At 46.2% G+C, this 24,330-nt stretch overlaps 1 protein-coding gene across 2 annotated transcripts in view; it reads left to right on the forward strand.

Annotated features, from left to right (window-relative positions):
* The first annotated feature begins 14,245 nt into the window (after positions 1 to 14,245).
* Positions 14,246 to 24,330, forward strand: part of cflarb (CASP8 and FADD-like apoptosis regulator b) — a 10,554-nt gene continuing 469 nt past the window's right edge. The window contains exons 1-10 of one of the 2 annotated variants that reach the window (XM_077232162.1): positions 14,246 to 14,291; positions 15,718 to 16,018; positions 16,614 to 16,719; positions 16,802 to 16,937; positions 18,519 to 18,583; positions 18,670 to 18,733; positions 19,090 to 19,142; positions 20,315 to 20,384; positions 21,746 to 22,247; positions 24,321 to 24,330. The exon at positions 24,321 to 24,330 is cut by the window's right edge and continues 469 nt beyond it. In XM_077232162.1, coding sequence (XP_077088277.1) covers positions 14,273 to 14,291; positions 15,718 to 16,018; positions 16,614 to 16,719; positions 16,802 to 16,937; positions 18,519 to 18,583; positions 18,670 to 18,733; positions 19,090 to 19,142; positions 20,315 to 20,384; positions 21,746 to 22,247; positions 24,321 to 24,330 — 1,326 coding nt within the window. In that variant the 5' untranslated portion in view covers positions 14,246 to 14,272. Of the gene's footprint in view, positions 14,292 to 14,413; positions 14,560 to 15,717; positions 16,019 to 16,613; positions 16,720 to 16,801; positions 16,938 to 18,518; positions 18,584 to 18,669; positions 18,734 to 19,089; positions 19,143 to 20,314; positions 20,385 to 21,745; positions 22,248 to 24,320 lie in introns of those variants that run through there. The other variant, XM_077232163.1, reaches the window with a different exon arrangement.

Genomic DNA, 24,330 nt, shown 5'->3' on the forward strand with positions numbered 1-24,330 from the left:
TTAAATAAACTTTGCGGTGTTACTCTGATCTATGAAGGAACATGCCTCACAGAAACTGTGATGATTTACTGTCTCGTGTACTATTAGGTATAACAACATGGTATGTTTGATTGGGGTGTATGTGGTTGAACAATCACCCAACGTTCAATATAACCTCACCTGTATCATGCTTCCTAGCAAATTAATCCTCATTTAATGACACACACTTTGATGTACATCACCTTCTCTTAGAATGCAATGTGAATTTGTTATGTCTATTTGAGCTTGAATGAACAGTCTAAGCATGCTGGGGACAAAGACCATAAATCAACTAAGAGCCGCTTCCCCTCTCGGACATGTCACCTTACTCATAGGTCCATTCAAACCTTAGGGGTTGGTTCTTTCTCAGGGTATATCAGAGGCAGGCAACAGTGACCGCCCTCTCTTAGTTCTTTCATCCAGCCGCAACACTGTTCTGGTGAGACTGGGGAGCCCCCTCCCCCTCCAAGGGGGCCCCAGGGCCCAGCAGGCCTCGATTCCAACCAGATCCGGCCTCATGGAAAAGAGAGAAAACTCTCTCACAAAGAACCAAGGACAATCTCAGGAGTTTTGGAACAAAGACTCCAACCAACAAAGACTCCAACCAACAACGACTCCAATCACCCATCCTTCCGACTTCCTCACTTCTCCTGGGTGCTCGGCGTGGCCTCAACAGAGTCCCAGGCCTTCACCAAACCAGTCATGCGTTCCCGGAGAAAGAGAACGCTCAACCAACTTCCACTTGACACTGCCGGAACCATCAACGACTCCAATTTTCAACAACTTCAAGAATTGTTCCCATTACAAATGCAAGTATTCAATTCAATGAAATGTGAAAATGAAATTCTGATGGTTCTTCTCATAGACCCTCTTCCGGTTTCCAATTTCATCCTATCACTAACCTATTTATGTATTCATGTGTGTATGTTGTTTAGTTTATTTATATTCATATAAATATCTATATTTAGTTAATAAAACTTGTACATAATATGTATTTGGTTCTGTTTTGTTTGCAATACAAGTCACTTTACGATCACGGTTTTTGCTACTGGCTCAAAGTACTGTACAGGCGAAGAAATAATTATTCTTCGGTGGCCATGGAAGATACCCTTTATTAGAATAAATTAATAATCAAAATAGTTCGTTGGAAGAACTGATTAATTGATTGTAATATTAATTCAGCCACATCAAGTTAATCCAATTAACTGACCCAAATATTTATAATTAATAATAACAAGATATTATTGATTATTAATATTTCCAAAAAGCTGAGTTCCTTACACACCATTTGCCTTTCGCTTCGGAGCCGAGCTTCATGTCTGGATCTGAAGAGTGTTGTTGTACAACGAGCGAGTGTGTCGGCGCTTCTTTGGGAAGTCTCTCCTGGTGTCGGTGTTTGCAGCGCGAATGCAGCGGTGATCGCGAGCTTCAAGCTCTCAACTGCTGTTCTCACAGCAACCAAGTTTCTGTTTGTGTTTGTTTGTCTGACGGTCGGTTGAGGGCGAAAAAGTGAGTGCTTCACTAACACAGGGTGCACCATTCCTGTGTTGGTGTTGCCGCGGTCATTCCCCTTTGTGCTCCGGCACTGGTGAGAGTTTTCACTTCCTAAAAGAGCAACACGGGTGCGTTTGCGTCTTTTTCAAGATGTCATTCCGCCCGTGCGTTTCTGGGTGCGGTCGTTCCCTGTCTCTCTCTGATGGTCACAATTGTTGCATCACGTGTTTGGGCTTACAGCACGCTGAGGCAGCTTTTGTGGAGAGCTCAAGTTTTCACTGTGGGAACATGACTGTCGCAGTGTTGAGGGCGAGACTCGCCTTCGTTCGCGGAGAGCGAGTCCCCATTACCACGCCCCACCCTGCACGGGTGCTGTGTGGGATGGGTGACCGGAGGGTAGTGTTGGATGTCCCGCCCGGTAACCATTCCCTGTGGGCTCCTCACCCCTCCCTTCCACTGCTGCCATTGGAGCCTCCGGTGTTGTCCGCTGGTCCATCTGTAATGGGTCGGCCAGCGGTTTCACTCGGGGCTCCCCTGGAGGACAGGATGTCGGTAGCAGCATCGGAGGGTGAGCTGACTTCTGGAGATGACGACTCGGCTGCGTTGTCTCCCTCTGGGAGTTCAATGTTGCCCGAGCCGGATCCAGAATCGTCAGCTATGCTGAAACGGGCCGCCGAGGCTGTCGGGCTCGAGTGGAACCCTCCACCGTGTCCTGTTCAGTCTCGGTTGGATGATTGGTATCTCGGGGCGGGCCGTGCTGGTTCTCAGCCCGCCGCCCCAGTGCCCTTCTTTCCCGAGGTGCATTTTACTGCTGAAAACGACTTAAGTAGTTCTTCCTCCCTCACTACCCTTGTCGGAGGAGCGGTGAAGGGTTATGAGGCTATCCCTCCAGTGGAGCGGTCTGTTGCGGCTCACTTATGTCCAACGGCCACTGCATCCTGGAGGGGGATCCTTGTTTCCCCTCGCGGGCCTGTGAGTTCGCGTCAGGATTAGCGGTCAGAGCTTACAGAGCTTGCGGGCAAGCCGCTTCCTCTTTCCATGCCTTGGCGTAGTTGCAGGTCTACCAGGCCAAGACACTCAGGGACATGCACGAGGGTAGCTTAGACCGGGCGCTCATGAGTGAGCTCTGCACTGCCGTTGACCTCGCCCTCCGGGCAACGAGTGTCGCGGCATGTGCGGTCGGTCTAGCGATGTCCACCTTGGTGGTCCAGGAACGCCATCGTTGGCTCAGCCTGGTTGAGATGGCGGATGCGGACAAGGTTCCTGGACTCCCCAATTTCCCAGGTTGGGTTGTTCGGCGACGTGGCGGAGAGCTGCGCCCAACAGTTCTCTGCCACCCAGGTTCGGACGGAGGCTCCCCGACACACCCTATCCCGGCGGCCCGCTGTTTCCTCCACCCTGCCGCCGGTGATAGTCCCTCCGCCCGTTCGTCGCTGAGGGCGTCCCCCTGCCGCTGCCTCCGGTTCCGCGGGGTCTCCGCAACAGCTTCACCCAGGCCCCAGCGTAGAACCAGCAGCAGGCAGGCCGCCCGATCTGTCTCAGTCACTGCCCAGCCAGGGGGCGAGTGTCAGAAGCATTCCTGAGACAGGCCACCCAGGGATGGGGGGACTAGCTCTTCAGACGGTCACCGTTCCACCATTGGCTCTCCGGAGTCCAGTGGTACCCAAATTGTCGAAAGAGCGAATTTCTCCGTCCCTGGGTCCCAAGAGGGCGAGGCTGGCGGTCTGCGACCCTGTGGAACAGCCTCGCTCCCCCCAGCCCCCTCTTGTTCGCCAGCCGGCAACACGATGCGTTCGAGGACCCGGCCATCCGCCTTCTCACCCATCCTCTGTTGCCCCGTGGAGTCAGGTAAGTGCAGCACGGCTCACTCAGACCCCGCTTCGGGCCGCCCACGGGCCTTCCGAGCCGGGTCCCTGTCCCTCACCTCGCTACCCCACCCCGGGTGCGCCTGTGGTGCCTCTGGTCCCCCTGGTCCGGTTCGTCGAGGCCTGGAAGGTGCTCTCCAACCCGTCCAGCTGGCTCCTCCGTACCATCAGGCTCGGCTACACGATTCAGTTCCGCCGGAGTCCGCCCAGGTACAGGGGCATTCGCCACACTTCTGTGTCGAGCAAATCTGCTCCTGTCATGCGTGCGGAGATCGCTGTCCTACTGGCGAAGGACGCGATAGAGCCGGTGTCTGTAGCCGAGATGAAGACCGGCTTTTACAGCCCGTACTTCATTGTACCCAAGAAAGGTTGTGGATTATGACCAATCTTGGACCTGCGAGTCCTGAACCGTGCCCTCCACAAGCTCCCGTTCAGAATGCTAACGCAGAAACGCATCTTCCAATGTGTCCGTCCCCAAGATTGGTTTGCAGTGATAGACCTGAAGGACGCGTACTTTCATGTCTCCATCCTGCCGCGACACAGGCCATTCCTGCGTTTCGCGTTCGAGGGTCAGGCGTATCAGTACAAAGTCCTACCCTTCGGGCTGGCCCTGTCACCCCGTGTCTTTCCGAAGCTCGCGGAGGCAGCCCTCGCTCCCATGAGAGAGCGTGGCATTCGCATTCTCAACTATCTCGACGACTGGCTCATACTGGCGCAGTCTCGGGAGCAGTTATGCGAACACAGGGATTTGCTGCTCCAGCCCATCAGCCAGTTGGGTCTTCAGGTCAACTGGTAGAAGAGCAAACTCCCCCCCGTGCAGAGGATCTCTTTTCTCGGTTTGGAGCTGGACTCTGTCCAACACACGGCACGCCTCACAGAGAATCGCGCCCGGTCGGTGCTGAACTGCCTGAATCTCATCAAGAGCAGTACAGTGGTTTATCTGAAACAATTTCAGAGGCTCCTGGGGCATATGGCGGCCGCAGCCGCAGTTACGCCGCTCGGCCTGCTGCATATGAGACCACTCCAGCACTGGCTTCGCGACCGAGTCCCGTGGTGGAGAGCGTGGCAGAGAGGCATGCTCCGTGTGAAAATCACCCCGGCCTGCCTCCAAACCCTCAGCCCGTGGTCGGACCTTTCGTTTCTCCGGGCCGGTGTGTCCCTAGAACAAGTGTCCAGGCATGCTGTGGTTTCCACAGACGCCTCCAACACCGGCTGGGGGGCCACGTACAACGGGCATGCAGTAGCTGGCACCTGGACGGGGTCCCACTTGCATTGGCACATCAACTGCCTCGAGTTGTTAGCAGTGCTCCTTGCCTTGAGACGCCTCAAGACGACCCTGCTCGGCAAGCATGTACTGGTCCGTACGGACAGCACGGCGACCGTTGCGTACATCAACCGCCAAGGTGGACTACGTTCCCGTCGCATGTCACAACTCGCCCGCCACCTCCTCCTATGGAGTCAGAAGCATCTGAGGTCGCTTCGCGCCGTTCACATCCCTGGCCTGCTCAATCGTGTCGCCGACGAGATCTCACGACAGATTGTGGCCTCCGGGGAATGGCGACTCCATCCCCAGGCGGTCCAGCTGATTTGGGACCACTTCGGGGCAGCACAGATAGATCTGTTTGCCTCTCCGGACTCGTCCCATTGCCAGTTGTTTTATTCCCGCACCGAGGGGACCCTCGGCACGGATGCACTGGCTCACAGCTGGCCCTGGGGCCTCCGCAAGTATGCGTTTCCCCCAGTGAGCCTGATAGCACAACTATTGTGCAAAATCAGGGAGGAAGAGGAGCAGGTTTTGCTAGTTGCCCCTTATTGGCTCAACCGAACCTGGTTCCCGGAACTTTTTCTCCTCTCGACAGCTCCTCCCTGGCCCATCCCTCTGAGAGAGGACCTGCTCTCTCAGGGACGGGGCACCATATGGCACCCGCGTCCAGACTGTTGGAGACTCCATGTGTGGTCCCTGGACGGGACGCGGAGGTTCTAGGTAATCTACCACAGACAGTCGTAGATACCATCACTTCAGCGAGAGCCCCCTCTACGAGGCTTGCTTACTCCCTGAAGTGGAACCTGTTCGTTGAGTGGTGTGCTTCTCACAGAGAAGACCCCCGAAGGTGTTCGATCACATCACGATGCAGTAGACGGGAAATCCATGGGGAAGCACGATCTGATCGTCAGGTTCCTGAGGGGAGCGAGGAGATTGAATCCACCTCGCCCCCCCTCTATACCCTCTTGGGACTTATCTCTGGTGCTAACCGCACTGCAGAGACCGCCCTTCGAGCCTTTGCAGGTAGCAGAGTTAAAAATTCTGTCCCAAAAGACAGTCCTCCTGCTTGCTTTGGCCTCCATCAAGAGGGTAGGGGACCTGCACGCATTTTCGGTCAGCGAGTCATGCCTGGAATTCGGGCCGGCTAACTCTCACGTTGTCCTGAGACCCCGGCCTGGATATGTGCCCAAGGTTCCTGCCACCCCCTTTCGGGATCAGGTGGTGAACCCGCAAGCGCTGCCCCCGGAGGAGGCAGACCCAGCCCTGGCTTTTCTCTGCCCCGTTCGCGCTCTGCGCTTATACGTGGACAGAACGCAAAGCTTTAGGACCTCAGAGCAGCTCTTCATCTGTTACGGAGATCAGCGGAAGGGAAAGGCTGTCTCCAAGCAGAGGTTGGCCCACTGGATAGTGGATGCCATCATCTTGGCGTATGAGTCCCAAGGTGAACCCTGTCCCCCAGGACTACGAGCTCACTCCACAAGGAGTGTTGCCGCTTCTTGGGCGTTGGCGCAGGGTGCCTCCCTGACAGATGTCAGTAGAGCTGCGGGCTGGGCGACACCTAATACGTTTGCTAGATTCTATAGCCTACTTGTCGAAACGGTTGCTTCCCGTGTGCTCTCTTCTTATAGAAGCCAGTAACACCGTGAGCCCCGGTTCAGTGTCGGCTTGCTGCGCCATTCCCCTCCTACGGACCGGAAATGTGCGCCATTTCTGCTCCAGTTGAATTCCCTTATCCGGAACCTGTTGAGCTCCTCCGCACCCCTCCAACGTCCGGTGTTATGCCTACCACTCGTATGCAGTGTGGAACCCGTGTTAGGCTGGGTCAATATGTTGCGGTCCTTACGGCGACCCCATATGTGTTTTCTTCCACGATATGGCTCCCCAAGGTGAGCCCGTGTCTTTCCCTTGGCAGAGTCCTGCCGTCACTGTAAATCGGTGTTGTCTCCCCCCTCGCTAGGCTGGAGCCACCCCAGTGATACTCCATATGTTGTACTGCCCGGTCCTCCGCCCAGTTCATATGCGTATTTCCCCCACCTATTTTCGGGGTTGGTTGGGCTTCCGCAGAGTCCCTTCCTTCCGATGTTGGGCACGCTTTCCCAGTGTTACCAAGTCTAACTGAGTGGGTCTTGTGGAACAGCAACGACTTCCTGGCCTAAGCCCTGTCCTCTTCCGCTAAAACGTCGGGAGGATCAGAAGGCTTTTGTCTAGGCACTGGAAGGTGGCAGCGTTAGTGGCGTGTTCAAAGGGTGATCCCATTTCAGTCGTCGTCGACTACGTCCGACGTTATCGACTGAAAGGGAACGTCCTGGTTGCGTATGCAACCCACCGTTCCCTGAAGGAGGGAACGGAGGACGTAGTCCCCTTGCCACTACCGCTGGACCACCGCTGACTCCGAGTTACGCTCGGCTCCTCAGCGAAAAGCAAATGGTGCGTGCATCCACTTCCGTATTTATACCCGCGCTGCGGGGCGGAGTGTGAGATGCAGATCTCGCACGCCAATGTGTATTGGCTCGTTCAATAATACTCTAAGACAATAGGCTCCCTGGCGTGATCCCATTTCAGTCGTCGTTGACTACGTCCTCCGTTCCCTCCTTCAGGGAACGGTGGGTTGCATACGCAACCAGGACGTTCTTCCTGTTGAATAAAGTGTTGTATAAATGAATGTCCCGTCATTCTAAAATTCTCCTTTCACTCAGAGTCTGTGAAGTGAAGCAGGACAACTGTGACGAAGTAGAGCAGGAAGCCGGATCCAAGTGCAGCAGTGTTTTTATTAAATAAACTTGAACTATGATAAAGACTAAGACTCCGGAACAGAACAATCGACATGCAACATAACAACATCAAGAACTCACAAAGACTGAATTAGACACAGGGCTTAAATACAAAGTCAAACAAGCTAAACCAGAAAACATGGGGGCGTTGCTAATGGGAGACACCTGGGAAGACTAATAGACATTAAACATAACGGGGAACTGCTAAACATGAAAAAAGACAGGGCAACACAGACAGGAAACATGACAGAACCCACACCGTGATATAGTTATTTGTTCATAGTTATACAGTTCAGGTGGCCAAGGTGGACCAGACAGTTCAAACGACCCATCAGGGAACCTACTACTGAGACCCCCCCCCCCACCGGCTCAGGGACACACGGATCAGACACCAGTTCAGGAACAGACACCGGTTCGGGAATAGACACCGGTTCAGGGACAGACAACGGTTCAGGGACAGACAACTGTTCAGGGACAGACAACGACAGACACCGGCTGAGAAACAAAGGGAACAGGGCATGACGTGAACAGTTTGTTCTGGGGTAGGCTGACGTGGAGCGCAGGCTCGGCAGGACTGACGTGAAGAGCAGGCTCGGCAGAACTGACGTGGAGCGCAGGCTCGGCAGGGCTGACGTGGAGCGCAGGCTCGGCAGGACTGACGTGAAGAGCAGGCTCGGCAGAACTGACGTGGAGGGCAGGCTCGGCAAGACTGACGTGAAGAGCAGGCTCGGCAGAACTGACGTGGAGCACAGGCTCGGCAGGACTGACGTGAAGAGCAGGCTCGGCAGGGCTGACGTGAAGCGGATGCTCAGCAGGGCTGACGTGAAGAGCATTATCGGCAGGGCTGACGTGGAGCGCAGGCTCGGCAGAGCTGACGTGGAGCGCAGGCTCGGCAGGACTGACGTGAAGAGCAGGCTTGGCAGGGCTGACGTGAAGTGCAAGCTCGGCAGGACTGACGTGAAGAGTAGGCTCGGCTGGGCTGACGTGAAGCGCAGGCTCGGCAGGGCTGACATGAAGAGCAGGCTCGGCAGGGCTGACGTGGAGCGCAGGCTCGGCAGAGCTGATGTGGAGCGCAGGCTCGGCAGGACTGACGTGAAGAGCAGGCTCGGCAGGGCTGACGTGGAGCGCAGGCTTGGCAGGGCTGATGTGGAGCGCAGGCTCGGCAGGACTGACGTGAAGTGTAGGCTCGGCAGGGCTGACGTGGAGCGCAGGCTCGGCCACGAAAAGAGCATGGACAAAATATTTTTCTAAACACCAGCTGGGATGATGATGTGGCATAAGGGAGTTGAGTGGCTTGGATAGCCCTCCCCGGAAAAATATCATTAAGCACACCTCATCAAAACATGACATATGTGCAAGTCCAATGAAGTCCATGATGTAGTCCCCAATGGGCCTGTCTCCCTGACGGAGACTGATGATCTGTGCTGCTGGATCCATTTTTGGTGAGTTCTTCTGTGACGAAGCAGAGCAGGAAGCAGGATGCAGGATCCAAGTGCAGAAGTGTTTTTATTAAATAAACTTAAACTATAAGACAAAGACTAAGAATAAACTTGAACTATGACAAAGACTGAGAATAAGCTTGAACTATGACTAAGACTCCAGAACAGACTTTCATCCACAGACAACTGGTTTTGCGCATTTTTACTCCGTGATAAAAAAGCACGGCACAGCGGTTCATATGTTCATAGTCTCCACATTATGACCAGAAATGAATTAATATTAACTCTGCTGTTTAAAACAAATAAAGAACCACTGTAGGAGAATGGTTATTAAGCGCAAACAGCAGCAAACTGTATATTCGTGCAGTGTGCGGCATGTCAAAAAATTTATTCTGATTTGAAGCTTGAGACATATAAACATGCACATCAACTTGATCACGTTTAGCGTTCATATAAGCTACAATACACTCAGATTCATCAATCGTAATGAATTCAGTCTGATTGAAACAAAAGTTGTCCATTTAAACATATCCAGTCTCGGTGGAGTTGCCAGTTATGGAGGCCTTTCCAGCTCGTAATGCAAATTTGCTCTTGGATGGTTAGATGCCTGAAGGGCCAATGCAGAAAAATATATCTTAAGGTCATTCTGGGATGAATATATTCTGGAAATCTTGTCATTAACGGAAATCATCTGGTCTCAGTTAAAAAAATCAGGAACAGCAAAAATATAAAGAACACAAGGATTGTTGTGCCTTGTAGGCATATATTTGTAGGGCTGCATAAAATAATAACAATAATGATGATCATTTTTACATTACAGAAAACTATTTTTTGGGGGGAAGAAATTCAGGTTTGCTTCTGCCCCCAAAAAAAGAGTTTTTATGTAAAGTAAAAACTATCATTATTGTTATTAACTATGAATCATTAAAAATGAACACTTCAGTACACTACACTAGAGAATAAATATGGATTATCATATGTCACTTCAAATAATTTCAGACGTTAAGAAATGAGATTGGAGTAAAAACATATCCTAATGTTTGGTGAGTTTTGCTTTTCAAATGCCGAGCAATTGACCCAAACGTCTTGGTTACTTACATAACCTCGGTTCCCTGAGAAGAGGTCTCTCGTATTGCGTAAGGCTAGCTTACGTTATGGGAAAACTCCTTTTCTCGATAATATTGAAGCCAAATTTTTAAAACGCAGTGCAGCTGCACAGCAGACACAGGTGAGCGGCTAGCGCGGTCATTGGTTGTGCTGTGGCAACTGCACGAGCCTATGGTGAGGCGGCTCATACGCGGAACCAATCAGGCTGCTTCGCGTCAGAGCTCGCCAGAATGGGCATGGCCTAAGCCTTTATACTGGCCCATTTAGCCAAAGATAGTCAGGTTAAGTCGACTGAAGCGATCCCCTGATCAAGATAAGTAACCGAGACATTCCCTTTCGAGAGGTCTCTCGTATTGCATAAGGCTAGCTTACGCTATGGAAAGCCCCTTCAAAATGCAGTGCATGCTTAACTTCGCTCCATACTGTAGCCCGAAGCAAGATGCCTGAGGCCCATAGATGAGTAAAGTTATAAATCCCAATAGAAACCTGTCATTTGACAAGCCTCGTATAGGAAAGCAAGGAAATGAGCCTAATAGGGCCAAATCCTTATAATGTATGTATATAAATATATATAAGGACCGTAGTCCGAGTTTAGCCAGGACCAGATATGTATCGGGCCCTATGGCCTAGGGGGGTTTGTGCTTGCACTTACACTGAAAGTACCCTCGCTTGCAAATTGGGAACTTCCAGATTATAAAATCTGATAAATGTGGACGGCGAGGCCCAGCCGGCCGCCGCACAAATATCTTCCATGAATTCCACTTGACTAAGTCTTAGGGGCAATGCAGGCCCTTAGACTCATAGCGCGAAGCCAGCGTGATAGCGTCTACTATCCGGCGCACTAATCTCTGCTTTGTCACACTGAGCCCTTTGGTGCGGCCGTCAAATCATACAAAGAGCTGTTCTGACTGTTTGAATGAGCTCCACATAGACTCTGATAGCCCTGACGGGACAGAGTAAACTCGCATCTCTTTCGTCTTCTGGTGAGGAAAGAGCTGCTAGTGAAATAACCTGCGCTCTGAACGGAGTCGAGAGTCGTTAGGCCCAAACTAAAGGCAGGAAGCGCTTATTGACAGCACTAGTAAATCGCCCACTTTCTTGACTGAGGCAAGCGCCAGTAAGAGAGGTTTTTAGCGAGAGATGCTTCAGATCCACAGACCGCAGCGGCTTGAATCGGGCACCTTTCAGTGCTTCCAGGACCGTTGACAGGTCCCAGATCCTTGCCCCTTTAAGGAAGCGTACGACGAGGTCGATTCTTCCTAGCGATTGGCCGGACACAAGAGCGTGAGAAGCTGTTATGGCCGCCACCTACACTTTGAGCGTGGAGGTGGTACGACCCGCGTCCAAAAGCCCTTGTAGGAAGGCGAGTACACTCGATACTTCACACGAATAGGGGTCCAGGCTCTTCACCATCGATGAAGGGCCCACAAGTCGGGACTGGGATGGCAGATTAATTGGTTTGCCTGCGTGAGGTGGTCTCTCCACAGCAGAACCGGCCATGGGGCTGTTTCCAGCAGCTGTGACAGCTCGGAGAACCATAACTGGGTCTTCCAGAGAGGTGCCATTTGTAGCACTGCACACTTGCTCCCCCTGATCCATTCGATGACCTGTGGTAACATCGAGACCAGAAGGAATGCAAAAAGCGGGCGGCTCGGCCAATAGTGGGCATGCGCGTCCCTACTCTTTGAGAAAAATATTCGGCAATGAACGTTGTCTTCTGAGGTGAAAAGGTCGACCTCTGCCTAGCCGAAGATGCTCCATATTAGCTGAACCGTCTGTGGGTGAGGTGACCATTCCCCTGGGGGAACACTGTCTCTGGATAACATTTCCGCACCCTGGTTCAGAATGTCTGGCACATGTACCGCCCTTAGGGAGTGCAGGTTGTGCTGAGCCCATAAGATAAGGTTTTTGGCCATGGTGTACAGGTTGCTTGACCTGAGACCGCCATGGCGATTTATATAGGACACCACTGCCATGTTGTCCGTCCGGACCAGGACGTGGTGGCCTTTTAAGTACAGGAGAAAAGCTTTCAGCAGTAGATCAACTGCTCTCATCTCTAGACAGTTTATATGTAAAAGCTTCTCCAGACTTCACCATAGGCCAGAGATGGGCCTGCCCTCGTAAAAGGCCCCCCAACTTAGGTTGGAGGCATCTGTCGAGATGCAGGGCGGGGCTGGCGTGAGCTCGTCTGCTTTGGTGAAAAGATTCAGCTGGGAGACACGTAGCCGGGATTCGAACTCAGGTCTCTGGCATGAATCTTATATTCCACCACTGAGCCACAGGGGAGGTGAAAAACAACGGAGAAAAGCACTTAGCAGAGAATGAGTCATGCGGGAGCGGGACCGGCGTGGGCTCGTTCGTTTGGTGCATAAGCACAGGAGAAAAAAAGTCTCTCTGTGTAGAATGTGAGTCACGCGGGGGCGGGGCCAGCATGGGCTCACCTGTTTTTAAGCGTCCTGAAACGGGAGGGCGTGAGGGGCGGGGTCGGTTTCTGTTCGTAAGGAAGCTGACCGCAAGCGCAGTGAACAGAACAGCATGTCCGAGTGAGAACAGCCGTTGTGACTTTGAATGAATGCAATTTCAGCGTGGCTGTATCCAAGGCAAGAAAACGCATTCATTGTGTCCGTCCGATTCATGTAGACAGTTCATACATGACGTGCAAATCAAACATTAAAATGTGCTGTACTTATTTCACCTGCTGTCAGAGCCGGATTCGAACACGTGGCTGGTTTCCAGGCCGAAAACTCACTCATAGTGTCCGTCTGGGTCATGCAGAGAGCTCGAGAGGGCTCTGCATGACGCGCGTCACAAAGCGGTGGCGAAGCAGGGACTGGCCCGGCGTGCGTTCGCTCGTGTCTGTCCGCTCTGGCATCCTTTGTGAGCGTTGCTTCTTTTTGCGCGGCTCGATCAAAGGGAGAGAGGGAGCGGGAAGCGCGGGGTCCTCGTCGGCGAAAACAGCCAGTCGAGCCTGCATTGTCGGGAGATCCATGTCATCACACTCAGGGCAGCGTGGTACCGGCCCATACAGGTAGCGCAGAGGATGTGACGGTCTCCTCTGAAGAGAGGGTCTCTGCATGAGGCACACTTAAGAATGAGGCATTTGCAACAATGCTTGGAAATTGCTCTTTTAGAAAAAGTGTGACGCAACGGCGAACACACTAATGCATTAAAAGGATATAGTGCGCCGGATGGCACAGCGGAATAGCGGGCTGAAGGCGGCGTCCAGTTGAAAAACCAGGAAGCCAGCGTCCTCAGAGCTGCAAGGCAGGTGGATTGTTCCGCTGAAGGCTTTTTGACGGCGGCGAAGGCTTCTTATCCAGAGATCAGCGAAGTTGTTAGTTCGCTGAAGTAGACAAAATCTGACTACCTTTGGCTGAATGGGCCAGTATAAAGGCTTAGGCCACGCCCATTCTGGCGGGCTCTGATGCGAAGCAGCCTGATTGGTTCCACGCCTGATCCGCCTCGCCATAGGCTCGTGCAGTTAGCGCAGCACAGCCAATGACCGTGCTAGCCGCTCATCTGTGTCTGCTGTGCAGCTGCACTGCGTTTTAAATAATTGTCTTCAATATTCTCGAGAAAAGGAGTTTTCCCATAGCGTAAGCTAGCCTTATGCAATACGAGAGACCTCTTGAAAGGGAACAGTTTGATAAAGGATTCAGTCTCAGTAAACTCCGCCTTTTTGAGAGCTTACTCTGCTCTGATTGGTCACTCATTCTGTTCAGGATCACTGCTTTCTTTTGGGAAACTCCTTTTATCTGCACTTTGGAGACCTTTTACATTCACAAACATTCTATTACACACTACAGGAAAGGTAATGTCTTATCATATTCATCACATGGATGCAAATCTTCTAAGACATTCTGAAGTTTTCTTAACAATGCACTGTTGTGCACTTAATTTATATCTGTCTTTTAAAATTAGCTGTACAAACTAAAGCATGAATCAAAATGGTCTTATTGTCGATATTGTGGTATTGTTCAGAATAATGCTGGCGATAGTTTAGGAAAGCTAATATTTACTTTAATGGAGAAATGTGTTTGAAATGCTATGAGAATCACAACTGATCATTTCAATCTCTGTTTAATGTCTTCTTGACAGCTGAACAAGTCTAAGACAAAGCAGCATTTAATAGCCCACTAAAAAAGTTCCAATACTCCGAAAGTTATCAAATACCACACAATATATTTGGAACCAAATGCAAACACAGCAATACAAGTATCACAACTTGTTCAGATCTAAAAGCATTATTTTTGAATGGCCAGAAAAGAGAAATATCATTGACCCCACAGGGGAATTCAACACAGTGATCACATTATGACGACAGGTGCTTCAGGTACTTCCCAAATTTATGTCATTAAAAGGCAAATTTCATGTATATGAAAAGATGTATATTTCTCCCTAGGGTCTAAACAAATAGGCTAGATCATTTATATTTAGCACACGTCAATGACGTATGTTTATCGTATTTCCAAATGCTTTCCGGAACAATGGGTTTTCACACGGAACTAGTACATTTCATCATATCCTCTTTCCATCTCTTTATTAACGCTATTAATCATGTGCAGAGGCTTTAGTTCAGCCAGAAGAACAGCTCTCTCGAGGTAAGCGTTATGTTTGATTCTTTTTTTATCACTGAGTAGTTTAAGTTATTTACTCAATCTCCACATAAACACGGAAGCGTTTTAGGCGCGCGGTCACAATGAACTTTACCAGTGGAACCCGTTATACATCCATATATTGTAATAGCACTTATCACTGTTAGTTTTTAGCTAAAAGTGTTACTAAAGTTATTGTTAATGTAGTAAAACAGACTGTCATCAAAAAGAATTAGGCCTATAGTGATAGAAATCTTGAAGATATTAATTTAATATACGATACACTGTTATTTTGGCTATTATTATTATTATTATTATTATTATAGACGAATCTTTTTATGATAGTCATGTTTGATTTCATTTGAAGATACATGTAAAAGAAATTCCCAAAATTTACCCTAGTCAAAAAAGTTGATTAATGAAATGTATGCTCTTAATATCATGATATTATCCTGCAATAAATAAATAAAAACGTTAGGTTGGCTGGTCTTAGCTGGTTTTTAAGCTCCCAGCTTGACCATAGAAGACCCGCCTGGTCAGCTAAAACTGAATTTACTTAAGCTGGACTATGACACTATTTTCTTCTAGAATCAAACTTTGTTGCATTATTTTCCTGTTATTACTGTAAAGCTGCTTTGAAACAATAAATAAAGGTGACTTGACTTGACTAAAAAAAAGTGTCCAAAACCCCTATAAATCCAGCCTGGTGGACCAGCTATAATGCGCCAGCCAGCTTAGGCTGATTTTATCTGGGGGTTTTTCAGAAGGGATAGGCTACCTTTTCAAAGTTTAATTGTGAAGTAGCCTCGAGAATGAACCATCTATCTCACTAGGTCTTACTCTAAAACCCTAAATGTCAGTAAATGAATCACATTGACCTGTGTGTAAAGGCATAAAGTGAGTGTTTGTGCTCCTCAGCGTGTGTTTGGAGCAGAATGTCAAGGTGTTTGGTTTCATCTCTTCACTCATTTCATTTCTTTATCTAATTGATGACTAGTCTATTCTAATGCTATGGTTTAGACATCTATTAAATTTTCCCTGACAGCCCAAATTTTGCCTAGTTTTAGCCTAGACGTCAGGGCTGTGTTTGGACGGCTATGAGACATCTTTTAAATGCAAAATTGCTTGCTAGGATGGCATAAAGTGAGTGTGTGTGCTCCTCAGCGTGTGTTTGGAGCAGAATGTCGGGCCTGTCCCACACCATCAGTCAGATCACAGAAGAGCTGAGCACAGACGAGTGCAAGCGTATCTCGTACCTGTGTGGAGATCTGGACCCCGACCGCTTCTCTGCAGATCCCAGAGGAACACTACACGCACTGTTGGGCCAGACCCGGGTGGACTGTGTGTTTCTGATGGAGCTGGTTCTGAAGATCAAGCGCTACGACCTGCTGAGAGAAGTGCTGAGCACCAGCAAGAGCTCGGTCGAGAGCATGCTGAGGAACCGGCAAGCCGTGCCAGAATACAGGTACAGCTTTCATTCAAGATCCACTGAAGCGCACAAGAGAGTGTGTTAAAGGGCTGGTTGATCATGATTTCACTTTTCTAACTTTAGTTAGTGTGTAATGTTGCTGTTTAATCATAAACAACATCTACAAAGTTACGACGCTCAAAGTTCAAAGCAAAGGGAGATTTTTTCTTTTAAAGAAATCACTTTTTAAGGACTACAACAAACGTCTGGTAGGGATTACACGACATCATCAACATCACCAACCCTAATATTTACATAAACCCCGCCCCCAGAACATGATTTCTAGATGATCAAGACAGAATATGCTCATCAAAGACTTGAAGACCGTTAACTCCACATCAGGAACATAAATCCATCAACTAATTATTCAGAAATGTCCTGTTGCTTCTACATGTCGTCTCTTTTTCCTGAGGCTTTCCATGTCTGACTCCGGTTTGAACATTAAGCGCTAAAAGTTTTCAAAAATTGACAATTTTAACATGCAATAAAAAATATCGTTGGAGTATATTGAGCTAAAACTTCACATACACACTCTGGTGACATCACAGACTTATTTTACATTATACCACCCTGTAACCGCGTGTGTGTATAGGTCGCTGATGGCTGATGTCAGCGAGGACATGGACACCGAGGACCTGAAGTCTTTGGCATTCTTACTCAGAGGCACTTTACCGAAACAAAAACTGGAAAACGTCCAGGTATGTTGTATTTCTGGCGTCGTTCTTCAGCTTTTTGCTATTGGATTTTTCATGTGTGGAGCTGATTTGCAACTATTTGCAGAGTTTTTTAGACATTGTAGTCGAGTTGGAGAAACTGGACCAGCTCTCCAGTGAGAAGACGGACTTTATTGAGAGCTGCCTGAGGTCCATTCACAGGACTGATCTGGCGAAGAAGATCAGCCGCTTCCAGCAGACAGGTAGGCTAACCAGTTCTTCCTTGTTATTGATGTTTTTTTAGATTTAAAGTGTCACTATTATGCGGGTATTACTTGTCATGTAGTGTGTAATAGAGCTTTTGTGAATGTAAAATATCTGCAAAGTGCAGATAAATGGAGTTTGTCTCCCAAAAGGAGGAAGTGATTCTGAACTGAAACGGGTCGTCAGTAATTCCAGTCTCTCTTCCTGCTGAATCTGCGTATGTTTGCAACACATTTGCATAATGCCAGTCTATGATCGTCATTGGCTGCTGGTGAACAGCGTCTGCTTTGACCCTCACACACTGTAGTTTATCTGAAACTGTTTGGTTCGTGTTGTTCATGTCGGGAAGACGCTGTTTTCTGCTGACAAAGCAAATCCACTGATGAGATTGATACGGTAAAACTGACGCCATCGTTACTGTTCGTATCACTGTATCAAGAGCTGAGATTCAGATATGATAATGAGCGTTTGGTTTCCGACCAATCACGACAGACTGGGTCATCTGACCAATCAGAGCAGAGTAAGCTCAGAGAGGCGGGGAGTTTAGAGAGACTGGTGCTGCGTCACAATTCGCCTACTTATACTACGCCCTAAAAGTATGTACTCTTTTTGTGAAGAAAAAGTACATCCTTTTGAGTGTGTAGCAAAAGAGTTGGCAAGCTTTGGGACATACTATCACGTCATCTTTAACGGACAGCTCTGTCGCGTGCATCACCGTAAACTGCCCTGTCAATCATCTCGTCACAGATAAAATCCTCCATTCAGTCTAATATAATTTCTTACCGTTTCGGAGAGAAATGTAGGAGCACGTTCATCTGCCAGTCGTGGGTCTTTCATGCGGAGACTCTCACTCTCCTCATGTGTTTGCAATTTGAATGTAATGATGCATTTAAAAGTTAATGGGTATAAACGTATCTTTACAAAAGTTCACAATGCTGCAGCAGATGCAATATAACGTAGCAAACATTGAATAGATTAATTTTCGTCAGGTTATACTGATAATTAATCACTTAAACCCCTTTATCTAAACCTCTCTACACAACCGCCGGACTCGCGCGTCCTCCATGTCTGTAGTTTTTTAACACTTTTCACTCGTGTTTGTAGTTCTAACCGAATCCTCGTCTACTTGTTCGAACTACCATTTGGGACGTACTAATTCTATTTTCGAATACTATTTAGGACGGATAGTATGCGAATTGGGACGCAGCATGGATCCTTTATCAAACCGTTTCAGACACTGAGATAAGAGATGATGATGCTATAGATATTATGAGATAAGTGTTTTTAGATCTGAGGCGCATGTAAACCTGTTGTAGGAGACAGGGGCACTTTAAATATGTAAATATAATAATCATATAATACAGTAAGTAGTGTGTTGTATCATTCAGTATTTCACTCACATGATACAGTTTCACTTCAACATTCCACAATAATGTAGTAATGTCATGTGATTCAGTTCCTCTTTCTTTACGTCTATAGTTGTTTCTGTTGTATCTTCACTACTATGAATGGGATTTTAGGGGAAATGTAATGATTAGATTTGGTTTCATTTCTAAAATAACCGAGAACCGCTCTTTCAGCTCTAATGACCAATCCAGAAGCGTGTCCTCCTCCAGAGCGTCCTCAGCACTTCAGACCGCCATCGGTGAGAGTCACTGCGCTTCCTCTTCAAGAACACATTCAATGATCCTCATTTCAGTTTTAGTCACTCTTGCTGTTTGTCATTCACAGCCACACACCTCATTTGGTTTCTCATCAGTTTCCTGTCAAGTGAGGCAGACCCGCAAATTCTGTGGTGAGTTCAAGGAAATACCAGTGACAAATTTAGAGAAACCTCATTCTGTCTCAGTGCTGCACAAATGAAGTCATTAAAACTGTTTGGTCTCCAGCCTTCGTCTAAAGCACAGATCTGCACAGTTTATATTCTCTACACACACAAAAAGAATTATTGAGAAAAAATAATCATTGAGAGAAAAAAGAATCATTGAGAGAAAAGAATCATTGAGAGAAAAAAGAATCATTGAGAGAAAAGAATCATTGATTCCATGAATGTTAAAGTTCTTGGAAGCATTGATGCCAATAAAGAACCTTTATTTTTAAGTGTGTATTATGTAGTATAATACATTTTAGTTTTTTCATATTTTCTTATAGATAAGCAGACGACAGTGATGAAGGAACTGCCTAGCTCTAGCTCCTGCTGCAAGGTCATTGTTTTTCCTGCTTTTATGATATATATACTGTATCAGGATTTTTCCTATGAATTAGAAACATGTTCTCTGGTCAGATGCTTTAAAGAGATACTATATTTAGCGCTGGGCAACGATTAATTGCGTCCAAAATAAAAGTTTGTGTTTACATAATATGTGTGTGTGTGTGTACTGTATACAATTATTTTGTATATACAGTGCCTAGCATAAGTGAACACACCCGTGCGGACTAAAAGGAGGAATAAAAAAAACATCTTTTGGAAATTGATCTTAATGCCTTAATTTAAAAAATGAGGAAAAATCCAACCTTTAAGGACACAAATTTTCTTTGTGAATGAATAATGTATCATAAATAAATAAATGTTCTTCATTAAAATACAGGTTGCATAAGTCAGGACACCCCTATGTTAAATTCCCATAGAGTCAGCAGATTTTTATTTTTAAAGGCCAGTTATTTCATGGATCCGGGATAATATGCATCCTGATAAAGTTCCCTTGGCCTTTGGAATTAAAATATCCCACATCATCACATTCCCTTCACCATATCTAGAGACTGGCATGGTGTTATTTCAGTTAGCCTAATAGCTGGTGTGATTTGCATTGAGAGATGATCTTATGGAAAGTACCGCATGCCGATCTCTAGATATGATGAAGGGAATGTGATGATGTGGGATATTTTAATCCCAAAGGCCAAGGGAACTTTATCAGGATTCATATTATCCCGGATCCATGAAATAACTGGCCTTTAAAAATAAAAATCTGCTGTTTCTATGGGAATTTAACATAGGGGTGTCCTGACTTATGCAACCTGTATTTCCTGTATTTAAGGTTGGATTTTCCCTCATTTTTTAAACTAAGGCATTAAGATCAATTTCCAAAAGATTATTTTTTTATTCCTCTTTTAAGTCAACTTTAGCATGGGTGTGTTCAGTTATGCTAAGCACTGTATATAAATACACACACATGCCTGTATATATTTAAGAAAAAAATATTTATATATAAAGTATTTTATATATATATATATACACAGTATATACGTGCAGATGTAATATAATACAAAATTATACACAGTACACACACACACACATTTTACACACTTTTTTATTTTGGATGCGATTAATCACGATTGTCACGTGTATGATGTGAGTGTGTTGTCTGATGTGTAACAGGAGGAAGTGTACAGTATGACGGACCCCAGAGGAGTGTGTTTAATCATAGACTGTGTCGGCACTGAAGGAGGTGAGAGAGAAACCACTTACACCATCATTACTCCAGTCTTCAGTGTCACATGATCCTTCAGAAATCACTCTAATATGATGATCTGATGCTCCAGAAACATTTATGATTATTATCAGTGTTGAAAACAGTTGTGCTGCTTCATATTTCTGTGGAAACTGTGATACATTTCATTTTTCAGGATTCTTGAATGAATCGAAAGTTCAAAACAAACGCATTTCATTGAATTATGAATCTTCTGTAACATTATAAACATTATGTCTTTACTGTCACTTTTGATCATTTTAATGCATTTTTGCTGAATACAAATATTCCTTATTTCTATTGACCCCAATCTTTTGGAAAGTACAGCAAATTCTATTATTAACCAGTCACTGTTTTTATTCACTGTGGTAATATTTTTAGGGATATGAACATTTTGGCTGATGCCGATAACCGATAATTCTTTATATTTGAAAACCGATATGCTGTCCGATTAATCTAGATCCAAATTTTTATATCATTTTTGAGATCCTGATTACAAAAACAAAAGTCTCACCATTTAAAATCCATGTTCCAAACACACAATTAAAATGTTCTCATGATTTTATGTCGATATGACAGACTTTCCTTTTTTGAAGTGATTCCAAACATATTACAAGCAATTCAACACCATCTGGGCGAATAGAGCGGATCTGAAGGAAATAATCCATTATTTATAGCCTTTAATATATCAACCAAATTTTCTTATCAGGCCTATAATGATAACATTAAAAATTAAAGGTCCCATATTATGCCCCTTTTCACAAGATGTAAAACAAGTCTGTGATGTCCCCAGAGTGTGTATGTGAAGTTTTAGCTCCCAACAGATCATTTTTTACAGCATGTTTAAATTGTCATTTTTTGGTGCTCAGAAAAACACACTGTTTTATGCAATAAAAAAGGAGTGAGTGGATTTTTACCACTATTGGATGGTTGTGTACACACACTGCCAACACACATTTATGTCCAAACAGCATGCAAAAGTGAATTTTGCATAATATGGGACCTTTAACATATATCGGCCGATACCGATATGGTGACTTTTCAAGCACTACTTTTTTGGTTTTCAAGGACTACAATCAGAGATCTCACTTATCAAACAATATCTTTATTACCTTCAGATATTAACGGTTTATTAAGTAAGGTCTTTATACACCACTGAAAACATGTATGTTATGTACATGTTATGTATATGATATTGCCTTTCTGTCAACAGAACCTCTTAAATATTACACAATGCACCTTTAAATAACCTTTTGTGGAATGAGTGTTATTAAAGGTTCTTAACAGAGCCAATAAAGGAGCTTTATTTTCGATCCTAACGACTGGGGTTTCCCTCACAGACGAGCTGGAGCAGACGTTCCTGGCGCTGCGGTTCAGTGTGACGGTGCACAGGCTGTTGAGTGTGCAGGAGCTCGTGTCCACGCTGAGGGACGTGTCCCGTCAGCAGGAGCTCCACAGAGCGTGTGTGTTCATCTGCTGCATCATCAGCCGGAGCCGCTCCTCACTCCTGCTGGCCACCGACCCGCTCGCTCCGGGACTGAGCCTGGACGCCCTCAGGACTCTCTTCAGCTCGCACTCCTGCCCCGGCCTGGCCGGCAAGCCCAAGCTCTTCTTCATCCAGAGCTACGAGGTGTGTGAGGAGTGTGAGGTGTGTGTGGGGCAGGGGGACGGAGAGCTGGAGACCGACGGGCCGGGGTCTTTGTGCCGGTCCAGGACGCTCCCGGTGGACGCTGATGTGTTCTGGAGCCACTGCTGGACTGATGGACACCAGCTGGAGACGCCCAGCCACCGGTCCGTGTACCTGCAGGCCCTCAGAGCCTCCCTGACCCAAGCACACAGCAGGTGAGGCTGATGAGATCCCGTGTGTTAAAGGGATAGTTCACCAAAAAATGACAATTCTGTCAGTATTTACTCGCCCTCGTGTTGTTCAACCCTGTAAGACCTTCGTTCATCTTCGGGACACGAATTAAGATATTTGTGATTAAATCCGAGAGCTGGATCACTCCTCCATAGGCTTCTAAGGGATTGAAACTTGTTCCCCCGAAAAGTTGTTAAAGACATCATTAAAATAGTCCAAGTGACTACAGTGGCTCAATCTTAAGTTTATCAAGCGACGAGAATACTAACAAAAAACTAGAATAAGGACTTGATTCAACACTTAATTTTCTTCTGTGTGGGCCTCTGAGTACATGTAGTGTAACAGCGCAGCGCTTCAGTGTTGTACGTCAGAACGTAGGCTCACTATTGGCCAGCATCACACGCTTCACACACATGACCAGCGTCGGCCATGAATTTTCTTTTTTTGGTGAACTAACCCTTTATAACGTGCTGATATTTCCCGTGGAGTACGCAGTAAAAGAGCAAGGATTTGATCTGCTGTAAAGTGTAACAACAATAATCACCAATCACTGTAATTTCTTGAACAAGAACATGTGCACATCAAGCTCCGATTACCTCTTCTCAACATGGACTCACCCCCTTTCTTGTTCTGTTTATGTCAATATTAGGGTTGGTGATGTCACTAACCCGGGAGGAAGCTCGTGTAGTCCCAGACGTTTGTTGTAGTCCTTAAAAAGTGATTTCTTTAAAAGCAAAAATCACCCTTTGCTTTGAACTTTGAGCGTCGTAACTTTGCAGATGGTGTTTATGCTCAAACAGCAACATTACACACTAACTAAAGTTAGAAAAGTGAAATCATAATCAACCAGCCCTTTAAAGCGTGGTGATATTTCCGGTTGAGGTGAAGGGGTTTGTGGGTAAACTTCACTTCAGTGTGAGAATCAGGGAGTTGACGCTGTCCTCAAGCTCTCACACCATACGTGTTTCTCACCTCTATTTTTTTTTATGTACATAAATTGAATAGGATTACATTGTTCAATTAAACCATATGATTAATTGCTTTTCATACTTTTATTTGATTAAAAATGCAAAAAACAGGAAAAATGTGTGATACTGGCAGTGATATAGACAGCAGGTCTTCAGGTGAACATGATCATAATCAAACAATCACACAATAATCAGACCACAGACTCCAGTTTAACTCCATCCCGGACAACAAATTAGTAATGGGAACGATAGCACATCAGGAAAGAATTACATACTTTATTTGATCCAATTGTAATGCCCTCATTATTATTGTTATTACCACAAAAATATCAGATTACTTTATTAAACGTCAAAATAATTGACGGATTACTTGATTACCAAAATATTCATTAGTGACCGCCCTAGATTAGATAAAACATTTCAAAATGCACCCGCAATATTTTTCCAGTCATATATTTCATCATTGAAGATTTCTTAAAAGTAGTGTTGCTGAAATATCGTGTCTCGTCACACTTCTGATTATTTATTATAATACTGTACAGCAGACATTCTCTATTCTCTACTCTATATATAATATTCACTATTATTCAGTTTTATTACTCTTAAATTCGTGACATTCTGAGGTCAGTTTTGTAAGGAACAATTGACTCATATTATTATAGAAATACACACCTTTATACTGCTATTGTATAAGCTGCCAATATTTTAGCAGTTATATGTGTATTTATTGTCATAAAGGAAGTTTCATATATTGTTCTTTCAATACAATATTTTAATTTTATAACTTTTATATTTACTATTACTTTTACATGCATGTATTAACTTTCCATCTGTTTTTTGTCATACTGTGTGCTTATATTTCTGTCCCGCTTGACTTATTCCGGTAATGCGGTCTCGATGCAAAGCATTATTTTCCTAATAACTCAACGGCCTGGAGTTAATTATTCCGGTTACCTCAAAACATTGTTCATGTTTTATTTCGAGGGTTTTGTCTTTAAAACTCACTTCTGTGCGTAAGATATTCGTTTTTGATCTCTATGAAGCTTTATGTAATGTAAGTATTAAGCTAATTGTTGTTGTCTGTTGCAGGAGGACGCAT

Source organism: Siphateles boraxobius, unplaced genomic scaffold (genome assembly GCF_051911475.1).
Source record: "Siphateles boraxobius isolate OS27281-9 unplaced genomic scaffold, OSU_SipBor_1 165, whole genome shotgun sequence".
In the NCBI taxonomy this organism is placed as follows: domain Eukaryota; kingdom Metazoa; phylum Chordata; class Actinopteri; order Cypriniformes; family Leuciscidae; genus Siphateles; species Siphateles boraxobius.